Below are 14,211 nucleotides of genomic sequence, written 5' to 3'. Positions count from 1 at the left end.
CTATAGTACTGAGGCCAGAGGTTCATAATCCCTTTCTAGTGAGATCTAGTGATTTTTAGTGAGATCTGTCAGATTTCTAGTAAGATGACCAAGCAGGGACCCAGCCATTGACAGGTGGAGCCCATATGGGTCCATAGTGGGTTTGTCATCGGTGTCCATAGTGGCCCCGCCTGAGTTCGCCCACATGGGCTTGAAATGGGATCTGACTAAGGTCTGGTGGGCCCCACGGACCCATGTGGGCCCCACCTGTCAATGCTGGCTAGGGATTGAAGTGGATGGAGGACCTCAAAGGAATTATGTCCGCAGAACAACAGCGAAATAAAACTTTGGATTGGGCACCAAGCTACTTGTCGAAAACCTTTTCACCTGTTACAATTATTTAGTGACTCAAAGGCTCGGTCAATCAATCAATCAATCAATCAATCAATCAATCAATCAATCAATCAATCAATCAATCAATCAATCAATCAATCAATCAATCAATCAATCAATCAATCAATCAATCAATCAATCAATCAATCAATCAATCAATCAATCAATCAATCCATCAATCAATCCATCAATCAAAGCACAATCTATATATAGCGGAATGCGCTTCACTTTTTTTCTAGGTAAAATGGAGATGATCAAATCCAAGTTCATCAACCTTGGTCAGTTTCAGAATTGATGCACTCTGACTGTGTAGCATTTGAATTCAAGACTTCATTTCTGTCTATGAAAGTGCATTGTGTTACCTCTGTGTATGAAAATTCGCTGTACAAATGAAGTTTAATTGGATCATCAATTTGACATTACATGTTTTCACACAACAGTTTTCTATCTACTCACAGTATAGGTAAACACTGTTTGTATAGAACATGATCTAGATACCTAAATAAGAGTCTTCTGATCTATGAATATGGAACAACTAAATCTAATGATACCCACAATGCACCTAGCCCCGATACTAACCTATGAGAATCCTAACATTTAGAACAACACGCACTCACATACAGAGGTCAAACTAACACCCCACGCCCCACCCCCTCAATTTCATCGGGTGGCGGAGTGAAAGAGACTCAACATGGTGTTAGTGAGAAAAGGAAGGCGATATAGAAAGGTAAGAAAAAGTGGGTAGATTTTATATTTTCACTCTCTCTCTAGCTGAGGGGTCAGCAACCTCTACTATCAAAAGAGACATTTTTGGCCCAAAAATGAATACACAATCTGACTGGAGCCCAAAACACATATAAGCCTTAATGAAGGCAGTGTTTCCTGTTTCTCCTTAGATTAGTCTGAGTGAGTCTGGTTTTGAGCAGTCCCGTTGTGAGTGTAAAACACTACATTTCCTGCATTCTGGTGAATTTCTATTCAGTCTGCTGTTATCTAACCTGACGCGCCAGCACAACCGTCTGGGAACTCTCCGTTGGAAACTGTTTGGAAAAGGGCAGGTACTTTCACAAGTACTTGGCAGGTGATTGGATGAACAATCTGTCTATCACACGTTAACTTCAACCGCTCCTCGCTGTCACCACACCTAAACCTGCCCAGCGTCGCTGTTTGTATTTCAAGTTCCTCAGAACCGATGTTGTAGTATATGGGTTGAGCATATAGACCCTGCAATACGGCCCTGAGTTCATAGTACATGTATTACCCCTAGACACCCCAAGACGCGTCATCTGGGGTTAGTTAGGATCTGGCGTCCGTTGGGTTAGACGAGTTTGTGCTTAATAAAGATTCGTAACGAACTGCTAGTCCTCTCGTCCATGCTGTCAACATACAACTATTATAGATGTGGATTGGCAAGATCGTTTTCTGATCTGGCACAAACGGATCTCTATGGAGAGTATCCAGACTGAGTTGTGAGAGAAATGGAATGTGAGCTCACGAAATCAGGATGGTCTCACGAGGCTAGCTGCAATCTAGCTAGTTAGCTAACTTGAATGCCAACATGATTTTTTTTTTTTAATAAATGGATTTAATCGTAATATATTTAGTTATTAATTTCCATATAATATTAATCAAAGCCAGGGAGCCAAATGCGTCTTCCGAGCCGCAGGTTACAGACCTCTGCTAGCTCGAGACAGCAGGGGCATTCAGCCAGAGAGCAGAGTAGTTGTTGTTCTGTGTACTTACCAGTAATTGTGTGTTATAGCTACTGGCCTGATCTGACATTGTGAAAAGCCAGGTGGGATTCTGGGTGGACTGAGGTGAGGCAGGGAAGAGAGGGGTTCTGGGTGGACTGAGGTGAGGCAGGGAAGAGAGGGGTTCTGGGTGGACTGAGGTGAGAGGGAAGAGAGGGGTTCTGGGTGGACTGAGGGGAGGCAGGGAAGAGAGGGGTTCTGGGTGGACTGAGGTGAGAGGGAAGAGAGGGGTTCTGGGTGGACTGAGGTGAGAGGGAAGAGAGGCCGAGGCAGCAGCAGTCGGCCTAATAGCGGACTAATAGCTGATATAGAAAAGTGAGGAAAAAAGTGGGTCGATTTGATGTTTTCACCCCTCTTTTTTCTGGAGACAGTAGGGGCATTCAGCCAGAGAGCAGAGTGGTTATTATTCTGTGTACTTACCAGTAATTGTGTGTTATAGCTACTGGCCTGATCTGACATTGTGAAAAGCCAGGTGGAGTGCAGGGTGGACTGAGGTGAGAGGGGGAAAGAGAGGCAGCAGCATCCCAGCAGTCGGCCTGATACTGCAGCTGCCTTCAGTCCACATTCAGCCTGCCCTGCCTACACTGCTTAGTTTAGCCTTAGTTGGTGTTTTGCTGGTATGGCCTAAAAGGGTTGATATTAATTCATTTCGAATCAAATACATTTCACAGTACATGACTTCCTTTATGAATAAACATCGGAGAATGCAAATTTGATGCATTTGATTTGAGTATTTTGCATGAAATCTCTTAAAGGTGCTGCACACGGCCCCAAACAACGCCAACCAACTGCCAACACCCAACATTCTAAAGTTGGCAGTTGTTGTTAGAATGTTGGAAGTTTAAATTTCAGCTGCAAAATGCATCCAACCGACACCGGTAACAGTCACCAACAAACATGGCACACCAATCCAACACTGGTGTTGGTTGGCGTTGGTTGAGGCGGTGTGCAGAGACTTTTAAATCCCTACTTTTTCTGGGATTTTGAGGCATAAAGGGTTTAATATCTGAAAATGCTCAAGAGATATCACCAGGAACCCTCCTGTATTTTGAAGAGGTACCCCCAAGCTACAAGAATCAGCAGAGAAAAAAACATTACCCCAAAAAAGCAGGTTCATCAAAATAACAGCCTTTGATTCCAGGACCACGCTTGTTCTGCTGCATAACAGAAGCATTCAGATTCAGCCTTTATTTGTCTCACTCATTTCCTGGACCTGGTCTGTTACCAGCCTGTTGGTCGGATACACAGTAAATAATTGAGGGGATGATGGGTGTATTATGTATATTTCTAGTGGAGAGGCACACACCTACCCTGTAAGCCAAACCCTGAGCCCCAGTCTGTATCATCATAGGTAATACAGGATCATCTGTAATGCCCTTAGAAGAAGTTCAGGCTCCGATAGCTTCCTAATGGTGTTAGCTGGAAGGTAAAAACAGTAGGCTTTACTTCATTTCCCTCATAGGACTTAGATTTGCCTCCAATTCACATTCTCTGCATTTGAGAAACTCCCTTCTCTACCCGTGCAGAGATTTACTTACATATTGTTCCACCCAAAAAAAAAAAAACTTTAATATTAAGTTAATTATAATTTCCCCTCTCAAACATCAACTGTATAGTCACAATCCGTGCTGAAAAGTAAAGATATGATAAATCATAATTAATTAATGTACAAAAAATGCCGGTAGCCCTGTAGTGGAGTTATAAGCAGATCTTCAAAGAGCAGAACAGCCCTTAGGAAGTGCAGGTGATGAATAAATCTACATTACTTCACAACAACCACTGAAATTAATTCAAAAGACATGCCTCAACCAGACGAACTACCCACTGGTTGGGAGACATCATAGTGGCAATATTCTCATGGCACTGTTATCTCTATTAAGTTTATTTTATTGTTTTCCATTCATTTGACAGGTAAGTGGATTTTAACCATACAATGAACATGACAGGGTTAAGAAGTAGTGTGGTATTTAGCATCGTAAACTCTGTTCTAAGATTATTTTGCCTTCAGCACTAGATTATGCTCTTAGTCACTTGTTTTAGAAAGGAGATGCACTTGTGAGTTCTGGCAAGTAGTAGTACATTGGCTTTTCCTACATTAAATGCAATTATCGTAAGTTGCTTTGGATAGAAGCCTAAGCTTAATGGCTGTAATGTAATGGTTATATACAACGGTCCATATTTAAACATATTGACAGACTGTGCACTCTTGAGATATTGTGTCACACAATAGATCTCATAATAGACATATATGACATTTTTCATCAGCCGTTCTTGAGCAGGTTTGGAAGAAATCCAAACATTAAAATGGATCACTGGATAGATAATGAAACGTATGGCTTACTCAACCATGACATCTGTCTGGAATCAGGGTTGAAATCCGGTGTGACCTGGTGACTTATTAATCTCTAGGCCTATAAATACTGATCAGGCAATTAGAGTGCTCTAAGTAGCTGTAATTACTACCCATTCGTCTTTGAAGTGCAGAGTGTGTGAGTGCACATATGGCAAAAACTCAAATCTTTGCAAGACAACATTTGATTATGGATGAAAGACAATCAAAAGAAGCAATCATTGAGGCCTTGAGGTGCATGGACCAATCTTTGTTGTCCTTTGAAGTAAAATCAAAAGCGAGACTCGGATCTACACGTCCTCCACAAACTAAAACCTACTGTAGACATTTGTGATTTACTGGCTATCTTGTATGCTATTCTGTATGCTGTAAACGTATGCATCTGTCCCCAAGATTGAAACCGTATGAGTTTCAATGTTGTATAAGTGTATGAGTCAACTTATGAGTTGGTTAGTTATGAGTAGGTTGCAATTGAAAATGTGCCAATGGCTAGTTTAAGTCATGATACATAATTGGTCATATGCAACACATGTAAAGGGGGCTCAAATTAATCTTTTTTTTGCCTGGCAACTGTGAAGAAAGGCATTTGTGAGGTAGACAACCTCTCTGAGTCTCCCTGTAGCTTCAAAGCACAAGCACAACCTTGTGTGCAGCTGCTTAGGGGAAGTGTAGTCTGATAGGTAATTAATCATTAAGTTTCACCTTGGGTACATTCGCAGAAATGAATAATCTCCAAAGGGTGAAACCAACACAATATGGAAAAGGTCATCATGCTACAGTAGCCGACAATGTGAAAAATAGATGCTTTAGGTCAATGCATATAGTGTTAAATTACTTCTCAAATAGGTATCTGTATAAGTGGAGATGGATATAGTGTCCATAGTAGCCTACCCTAACACCCCATAATAGCCGATTCAAAATAGTGGTTTCTCTGCCCCCCCCCCCCCAATAAACAAATCATTCAAAGATTCACACATAGCAGGACAGGAGCAAAGACTGGACTGCCTCGTCCTGTGATTGGTTGTCAAGATCTGCCCGAAGCCATTTCCTCGCCTTCCATTGGACACGGGGAGATGTCAGTCAACGGTGCAATGCGATTACAACCTCTGGATGTGGGGGTGGGGGGGCATAATCCACCTAAAGGTAAACAACCCTCAGAGACGCCATGTTGGATTTAAACTGACCAGGGAGCCGATAGCAACACGATTTGGGAAAAGCCAGCTTGCTGTAGCCACATGCGTACGGTGCCACCAAGATTTATCGGGTGGAGATACAAAGCATCCGTGTTTGGGTTGTTTTCGAGATGCAGACAAACATGACACTGCCTGTAAACGCATAGTTAGTATTGAGTGTTAGTTAGTTAGTTAATAGTATTGTGAGTGCTAGTTAGTTAGTTAGTTAATAGTATTGTGAGTGCTAGTTAGTTAGTTAATAGTATTGTGAGTGTTAGTTAGTTAGTTAGTTAATAGTATTGTGAGTGTTAGTTAGTTAGTTAATAGTATTGTGAGTGCTAGTTAGTTAGTTAATAGTATTGTGAGTGTTAGTTAGTTAGTTAATAGTATTGTGAGTGTTAGTTAGTTAGTTAATAGTATTGTGAGTGTTAGTTAGTTAGTTAATAGTATTGTGAGTGCTGGTTAGTTAGTTAGTTAATAGTATTGTGAGTGCTAGTTAGTTAGTTAGTTAATAGTATTGTGAGTGCTAGTTAGTTAGTTAGTTAATAGTATTATGAGTGCTAGATAGTTAGTTAGTTAGACTAGTACCAACTGGGTCCCGGAGGAAAACTATCCGACCATCATCACAAGCGGAACACGTGTTCCCAGCAAACACACAACGTCAGGGAGACGTTCAGATCATGTCTTAATAACGTCCGTCGGTCCAGAACCCCGTGTGTTCGTCTGCTGGACCCCTCAATATTCACACGTCTGGCTTGTTGGACCCCTCTAAGACGTCTGTGGACGTGCAAAACGAGTTCAATATCTGAACGTCTAAAACAACTTAAATTCTGGCTCCTAATTGGATGTCTTTGGACGTCCGAAAAAGACAGAAAAGACGTTTAAAAGACGTCTTTTAGACGTGTTGACAGCTGCCGCCGCTGGACGGACTGGACACAGACGGGGGAACTTAATGTGTGGATTGAAACTCTTTACTGCTGAGATGTTTATATATTTTATCTTATTCTTACGGCCGGGACATCTCTATCTTACGTTAGCACTGTCTAACCAGCTTCATTCAACATGAATGTGAGTGACTTTATCCACATTATTGAGTGCTAACCGGATCGTATCCAGGACATCTTCAAAACTTGGGTTTTAACGTTATACGCAAGGATGCAGTGTCATTGACATCATTATAACACACTCAACCGGTGTAATAACGAGCTAGTTATCACGGTGTATAGTTATATCACATCTACGTTAGTTAACTTATAACCGACATGCTCCTGCTGTGTCAACATTGTTCAGTGGCTGATGAATGGGTCAGTTAGGGGAGAGAGAGAGAGAGACCAGAGAGAGAGAGAGAGAGACTAACGTTGAGAGAGAGACCAGAGAGAGACCGCCCAGGTCCGTGTTCAAGACCAAGTTACTGACACTCCTAGGCTTTCTGAATCTTAATTAACCAGCTATAAGGTAGATAGCGAGATGATGATGTTGTACGACACGTCGCACAACCACCACCCCCTGATGTGAGAAGGGTTTGGATTTATTATCCCACATTTTTGGACTCATTTCCTGGACCTGGTTGTGTGTTACCAGCCTGTTGGTCGCAGCGACGTCAGACTAACGTTGTCTGTCCGTCGGGGGGATCTTCTGGAGGATATTGTGGAGGTCTCTACCTGCCAGCTGGATCTGTCAGTGTCAATAACACCACGGACTATGTTGACACACTACTACTAGGCTAGTGGCCGGGATATCAGCGATGTTTGTGTGTTTTGGTGCCCAGACCTTCACGACACCCAGTGGAGGAGCATCCACATTCCCAACTGTGTGATTTTCCTCGAAATACAAAAAAAGGATTATATATTATTTGGATGGAAAATGGTAGCTGCTACCAAGCTGGCGTTCGCCGTTTTCCTCATCTCGTGTTCCTCAGGTGGGTGTGGAGTCGGTACCTAGATTGGGTGTGTGGTTGTTGTGTTTGTCCGTATGTCCATGTACTGCAATGCTTAAAGATAAAGCTGTTTTTGAGCGAGTCGGATGATGAGTCGAATGCATTTGTTGGAGGGTTTTTATTGCTGAGTTTAAGAGCTCAAGTGAGGTCGCAGGGTGCATGTGTTACTCTGATGAATTGTGACTGAGTTACTGTAATCCGGTGTCCTTAGTTTAGGGTGCAATCTGCCCACAGTCCTGTATTGTGCTCGGAGAGCTGCCGTTTTCAGTTGAACGTTACTGGCCGATTTGAGAGGTTTTTCTAAGTGGTGGTATTATGCACTTTGCACTTGCCAGTCAGACATGTAAAGTTGTCACATAGCTGTTATTGAATCAGGCTATATGTGGTGTCATGTTGTCTGCAGATGTGTCCCTGGATGGGGTGAATGGACCTAGCGAACCCATGTTCTCCCAGACAGCTGCAAATCACGTGCATTCAAACAAATGTTTATTTTTTTTAAGACTGCTTCAGGTCGGTGCATTATTTTGAGTATATTTTGAGTATATTTGAGTATGCCCTGACCAGGCAATGAGTTGGATTGAGAAAGTACGACACTGTACGGGCTACATCTAGCTCTACCTCCCCAACCCTTAAGGGTAATGTTATTATCTAATCTTAATTTTGATTTATATTATAGATTTTCCATGACAGACAGAACACAAGAAAAACAGCATGACAATACGAGGACATGTCTGTAGACAGGCCAGCCAGTAGAGGGAGGGAGGGGGAGGGTTACAGTGTTAAAATTATGCATGTGTTTCTCTTTAACACAGTCTGTCCCCCACACAGGAACGCATGTACACACACGACCTTACAACAGCACATGCTTTGCTCCGACAGATAAATATATACTCTACATGACCTTACAGGAACAGATAAGAAGGTTGACCTTATTGTGTCGCGTAAGCCATTCCCAGCCCTGTCCAGATATAACGGGCCGGCTGTGGCTCAGTGGTAGAGCGGGTCGATCGTTGGGTCGGCGGTTCGAATCCCTGCTCCTCCTGTCCACATGTCGGAAGTGTCCTTGGGCAAGGCACTGAACCTCAAATGGCTCCCAATGAGCAGGCTAGCACCTCGCATGGCAGCTGCTGCCATTGGTGTGTGAATGTGTGTGTGAATGGGTGCATGGGAGGCCTTTGTTGCAAAGCACGTACAGCACTTTAAGAGCTATATAAGTGCAGTCCATTTATCATTACCATTTACCAACAGAGATGATGCCGCCTCTTCCAAGCTTAAGGATCAGAAAGTCCTTCAAACATTTAGGCTTTTTAAATTAAAACAATTGTCTTCTCTAACTTTCCAAGTTCGTAATACTGATGCGTTTTTGTTGCCAGACATGTTAACACTGCATTTTTTTTGTGCAAATGTACAATGAATGCCATTGGTCTGGATGACCAGCACGCATGTACCCGGACATCGGGAGCTTCATCCATGTTGGAGATCTTTGATAGGGCATCACTAACGAGCTACACCCCAAAGGGCCTTAACAGGTGGACACGGCCATAGAGGGCGCACAGGTGTGCCCACCTCCCCACAACCATGCCAGCATAAACCTGAGCGGCTTCGATCCGTCTTTTTAAGTCTAGAGGGGGGTGGATGATCTATGCTTTGTACAGTATTTTCAATTGCATCAGCCTAAATCTTACACATTCGTACTTTGCTACTGAATCCCTCCAAATTCTGGGTGGGTGAGATGCCCCAGATCTTGCGGCCATCTTGTTTGTGTGTCTGAATGTCGCTATCTGGGGAAGAACAGGAGAAGAAGCTTGTATGTACCTGAAACCAAACCCCTCAGTAAGAGTCTCTCAAGTCCAATGTGTAGCCCGTCCTGGTCAGTGGGGCCTCACCCATCATCGAAATGGCATTAGTCCCTTAAACGGGACGAAATGGCATTAGACCCTTAAACGGGACGAAAGTCCACGTGGAGATTGATCCTCTTGTAAATGAGGATAAAGAGGTTAGGCGGCCATTCGCCGTGGGTAATGGAGCTACCGGCCGTGCAGTTTGCCTCGCTAAAACCCTAACCAGCGTACAGTAGGCCTACTCATTACCCTAAATCAAAGACATGGGTTTTCGTTCAGAGTAAGAGGGGGGCCGGCCTACCCAACACACCGAACAGAGGACGCCATGTCTGGTTGGGTTCGTGATTTTCAATTTATTTTTCTTATCTTTTTTTTTTTTTTCTCTCGAATGCCTTAGTTATCAAGATTGTTTATTGAACTGCGCGCTGCCAGATCTAGATGAGAAGGCGAAGAGGAGGAGAGGGAGAGAGAGAGAGAGAGTCATCTATGGAATGTGTTTCATTCTTATCTGTTGATAAGACGGCCTCTGGTTTAGTGGCTAATGCACTGAACTCTGCTCCGCGAATAGTGTTGGATTTTGGTGCGGTATGGTCTGGTGATATCTGCGTGTTGGATAATAAACAGCTGTTGTCGCTCCCCTCCTTAATGCCGCCCACTCCTCCACGGGCCCCCGGATCAAGTTCAGATTACCTGCCTTGCTTTTCAGAGTCTCTCTCTCTCTCCCTCTCTCTCCCCCGTTCCCTCCCTCCACACCAGTCTCCAAGGAACCACAAAACTCTGTTTTGTGACCTGTGCTGTATACACGGCTGTAACTCCCCTCCCACGGCCTGCTGGAGGACAAGGCCACCTGTGAGATCCGTCTGTCTCCTCTCCTCCTCCTCCTCCTCCTCCTCCTCCTCCTCCTCCTCCTCCTCCTCCTCCTCCTCCTCACACAGCGCACAGTCTCCATTCAGCTGCCAGTGGCTCAAGTGGCTCAAGAGTGCACCTCTCCAGAACATCGTTTCGAAAATATTTTCTGTGCGGTTATTAGCGAGAGAGAGTACGCCGAGTGGTCAAGGTCGGTTTCACCCTCTCTGACTCTTTCAAGTTAGCTAGACTTTAACTCTCAGGTGCAAAATGTAGCTGTTTCCTGATATCTCCCGAAGTTGGCATCTTGCCCGACGCCGTGTCCCAGTTTTTGGTATTAAAGTCTTTCTTGAATAATGCAGTAGCCTAGGCTCCAAAAGCTCAGGTGTGTTTATCATGACAACATTCCCCCGTCCTGTTGCCCCCTCAGAGAGCCCCACGAGGGCACGCAGCTCCTCCATTCTCCCACAAACAATGCCTTGCCTCTGGGAATAGGGTGACGGGTAGGGCTGGTTATCGAGTCGAATTTCAAGAATTGATTCCGATTCACAAGGTTCGGAATCGATTATCACGATTCAATTCGATTCGATTTGATTCAATATCGATTCGGTTAGTGTTACTAAAACCTGTTTTTTTTAGCTGTAACCTTAATTACATGACTGCCAAGTTATGCAACACATCAATACTAGGGCTGGGTATCGATACTGATTTCCAAAAATGAATGAATGAATGAATCATTGAATGAATTAATGAACTATTCATTCCTTCATTTATTCATTCATTCATTAAATAAAAGAAAGATTTTGGGATTCATGAATCGATTCTGAATCAATGAATCGATTTTTTAAACCCAGCCCTACTAGTCTGATTCAACAGATGTAGGTTAACTCAACGGATAAGCCTCGTCAGTCGTTATTACTGCCCAATCAGTGAAAGAAACTTCTTCTAGAAACTATTCTCAATACAATTCCTCAGTTAACCAACGCTGATTGGCGAGATCGTTTTCTGATCGGGCCCAAGATGTTTTCTATCGAGAGTATCCAGACTGATTTGTGAATAAACAACGTGAGCTGGCAACATCAGGATGGTCTCACGAGGCTAGTTACCAATGGCCGCAGACCAAAACGCCGCTCTGGACGCAATTGGACAGACCTACAACCAATCAGAGCAATGGAACGTGGGTCGTCATATCAAGTGGGTACAGTCATCATGTCAAACCTGCCCCATTTTAGGCTAGATAAACAGTTATCCTTGACCCGACCAATATCTGATCGGGTGGAAATCAGTTTGAGCAGAAGGATGTCCAGACTGATCTGTGGAGAGAAACAGAATGTGAGCTCACGCGGTCAGGATGGTGACGCATATCCACCCATAAACTACAAAATTGCACAATCACAAGCTTAATGTCGATCAGATTATATAATTTGGGTCCGAGGCATAGATACAGTCAGGCTATTCACTAGCAGTGACCATGACAGAAATGTAATAGAAATATCATTATAACATAACGCTCCTCATTCCATTCTCTGCATATTCTCAATGCACCTGACGCAATCGATGTCTTGTATAACAGAGGAATACATCAACACCCACATGTTCATGTGATCGGTGTGAGTAATGGCTGATACTCCAGAATACAATATGCCAATTAAAAAGTAAGAAGCAACAGAGAAACCTGAGTGATTAATTGATTCGCGGCTCTTGGCAAGCCTAGAACCGGTTGAGTCTGTTTACCGTGCGCCCGGCCACTCGAACGGCGGAACCAATCACGTCGTAGGTTCCATCATAGTTTGAGTACCCTAGAGCCCTTCGAGAACATGTCTCTAGCGCAATTAACGCATCCCGCATATTAGTTTTATACACTTCAGAGGGGGACTGCGGTCTAGACAGACCGGAGCAGCTTGGCGCCCCTGCGTTTGATCCTTGATTAAAATGGGTTGTTCTAGGCTACATTTATCATCTTCCCGTTTTAGGCCTCTCAAGGCTCCTTGCTTTTGGCTCGCTCCAAGTTTTTTTTTTTTTTTTCTCGCCACGCTGACATTTCTGTTCCCTAAAGCACAAAATTACATCTGTTTGGTACGAGGAGGCGGTGCTGTGTTTAGTATGAGGAGGCGGTCCTGTGTTTGGTACGAGGAGGCGGTCCTGTGTTTGATATGAGGAGGCGGTCCTGTGTTTGGTATGAGGAGGCGGAGCTGTGTTTGGTATGAGGAGGCGGTCCTGTGTTTGGGATGAGGAGGCGGTCCTGTGTTTGGTATGAGGAGGCGGTCCTGTGTTTGGTATGAGGAGGCGGTCCTGTGTTTGGTATGAGGAGGCGGTCCCGTGTTTGGTATGAGGAGGCGGTGAGGAGGCGGTCCTGTGTTTGGTATGAGGAGGCGGTCCTGTGTTTGGGATGAGGAGGCGGTCCTGTGTTTGGGATGAGGAGGAGGTGCTGTGTTTGGTATGAGGAGGCGGTCCTGTGTTTGGGATGAGGAGGCGGTCCTGTGTTTGGTACGAGGAGGTGGTCCTGTGTTTGGTATGAGGAGGCGGTCCTGTGTTTGGGATGTGGAGGCGGTCCTGTGTTTGGTATGTGGGCCCAGGCTGTCCACTGCGCTGTTCAGATGATTAGTTTCCATTCCTGATACCAGGGCGGTCAGCGGGGCGCTAGGCTATATTAGCAGCCGTTGACAGACCGGTGTGTATCACCGCTATCAGTACCTGGACTGTGGATTTTTTTTTTTTGGGACTGCCCTACTAAAAGACGAATTAGACTGAAGTAGCTTAGCTCTGCGTCATCGTCGCGGAAACACAGGAGGTCGAATTCAAGAGCACCGCCGCATGGAGAGGTACTAAAATTGAGGGGCGTGGTCATCCAAGGTGGTCTGTAACCTCGCCATCCTCTGACTGCGTTATCGCCACGCCGGTCCGCGTAGCGCCGCGGGGCTCGCAGCCGATTCTGCTCTGCATGTGTGTGTTTATTTTCTCCCAAGATTCATCAGCGCCGAATTACATTAAAGTGTTCTCTTATCCCGGCCAGTCGCAAATTGCGCATTTATCCCAACCTCCCTCAGATAATTCCAGGCCAATTTACCAGCGGGTAAATACTGTGCCTCACGACACACACCGAGAGAAGATAATGAGCTGCTGGAAATGTCCCCCCCCCCCCCTCCGTATCTGTAAGAATGTACACTATGCACCCTGGCCGGCTGCAGCCTATTAGAGTTGCCCGGCCTGGGGAATGTGGGACTTGTGAGGCCGTACAGTGGGACGTTTCAGTGAGCGGGAGCCCACAGCGGTGCCCACCCCCCCCTGCCACCCCCCCCCCCCTCCCACCGCACCAACAGCAGTAGAGCCGCCTAATTGAGGCGGAGACCAATCGGCTGTCGTCGGACATTCCGGCGGAGATTAAGGGATTGGATTCTGCTGCTGAGTTCGGTGGGTTTTAATGCCCGTATGGAAAGACTGCGGCCTTTGTGACCGGCTAACCTGCCCCCTCCCCCCACCCCCACCCCCCCCCCACTGTCAAAGCTCACTCTGATCGAGCTAAAACGCAGTTCCACCGCATGCCACCGTTATCTGCGCTCGCGCCACACGGGGGTGATTTAGTCGGCGCCGCAAGACGCACCGATGCGAGACCTGCGTTTATTCCGCCGCCATAGCAAGGGTGTATCTGTTGTTGTCGTTGACTTTCGTTGTTGACGTTTGGGGGGGGGGGGGGGGGGGAGTGAAGCCCTTCATTTTCCACCCCGTGCACAAGCATTCGCCAATCGCTCTTTCGCAAGGCCTTAATGGGGCGAGCAGCGCGTCGGTAGTACCCACTCAGAGGCCTCTCTCCCGGCAGGAGGGTCGCATCCCTCGCCCCTGCTACAGGCACGCCATGATTGAGCTCAGCCTACCCCAGAGAGAGAGAGAGAGGCTTGTGCTCTGTGACTTACAGTAGCACCCATACTGTAACTTAACGTTATAT

The 14,211-nt window shown here is 45.4% G+C and overlaps 1 protein-coding gene across 1 annotated transcript in view; it reads left to right on the top strand.

Annotated features, from left to right (window-relative positions):
* Positions 1 to 7,508: 7,508 nt before the first annotated feature.
* The window catches only part of LOC311322059 (activin receptor type-2A-like), a gene marked incomplete at its 5' end in the record, with an annotated part of 26,840 nt that continues 20,137 nt past the window's right edge, over positions 7,509 to 14,211 (top strand). Inside the window, one exon of the mRNA XM_084454070.1 lies at positions 7,509 to 7,563. Coding sequence (XP_084310196.1) covers positions 7,509 to 7,563 — 55 coding nt within the window. The remainder of the gene's footprint in view (positions 7,564 to 14,211) is intronic.

The sequence above is a fragment of the Borostomias antarcticus genome (assembly GCF_949987555.1).
Source record: "Borostomias antarcticus genome assembly, chromosome: 19".
Classification (NCBI taxonomy): Eukaryota; Metazoa; Chordata; class Actinopteri; order Stomiiformes; family Stomiidae; genus Borostomias; species Borostomias antarcticus.
This window is presented reverse-complemented; position numbering and strand designations above follow the sequence as displayed.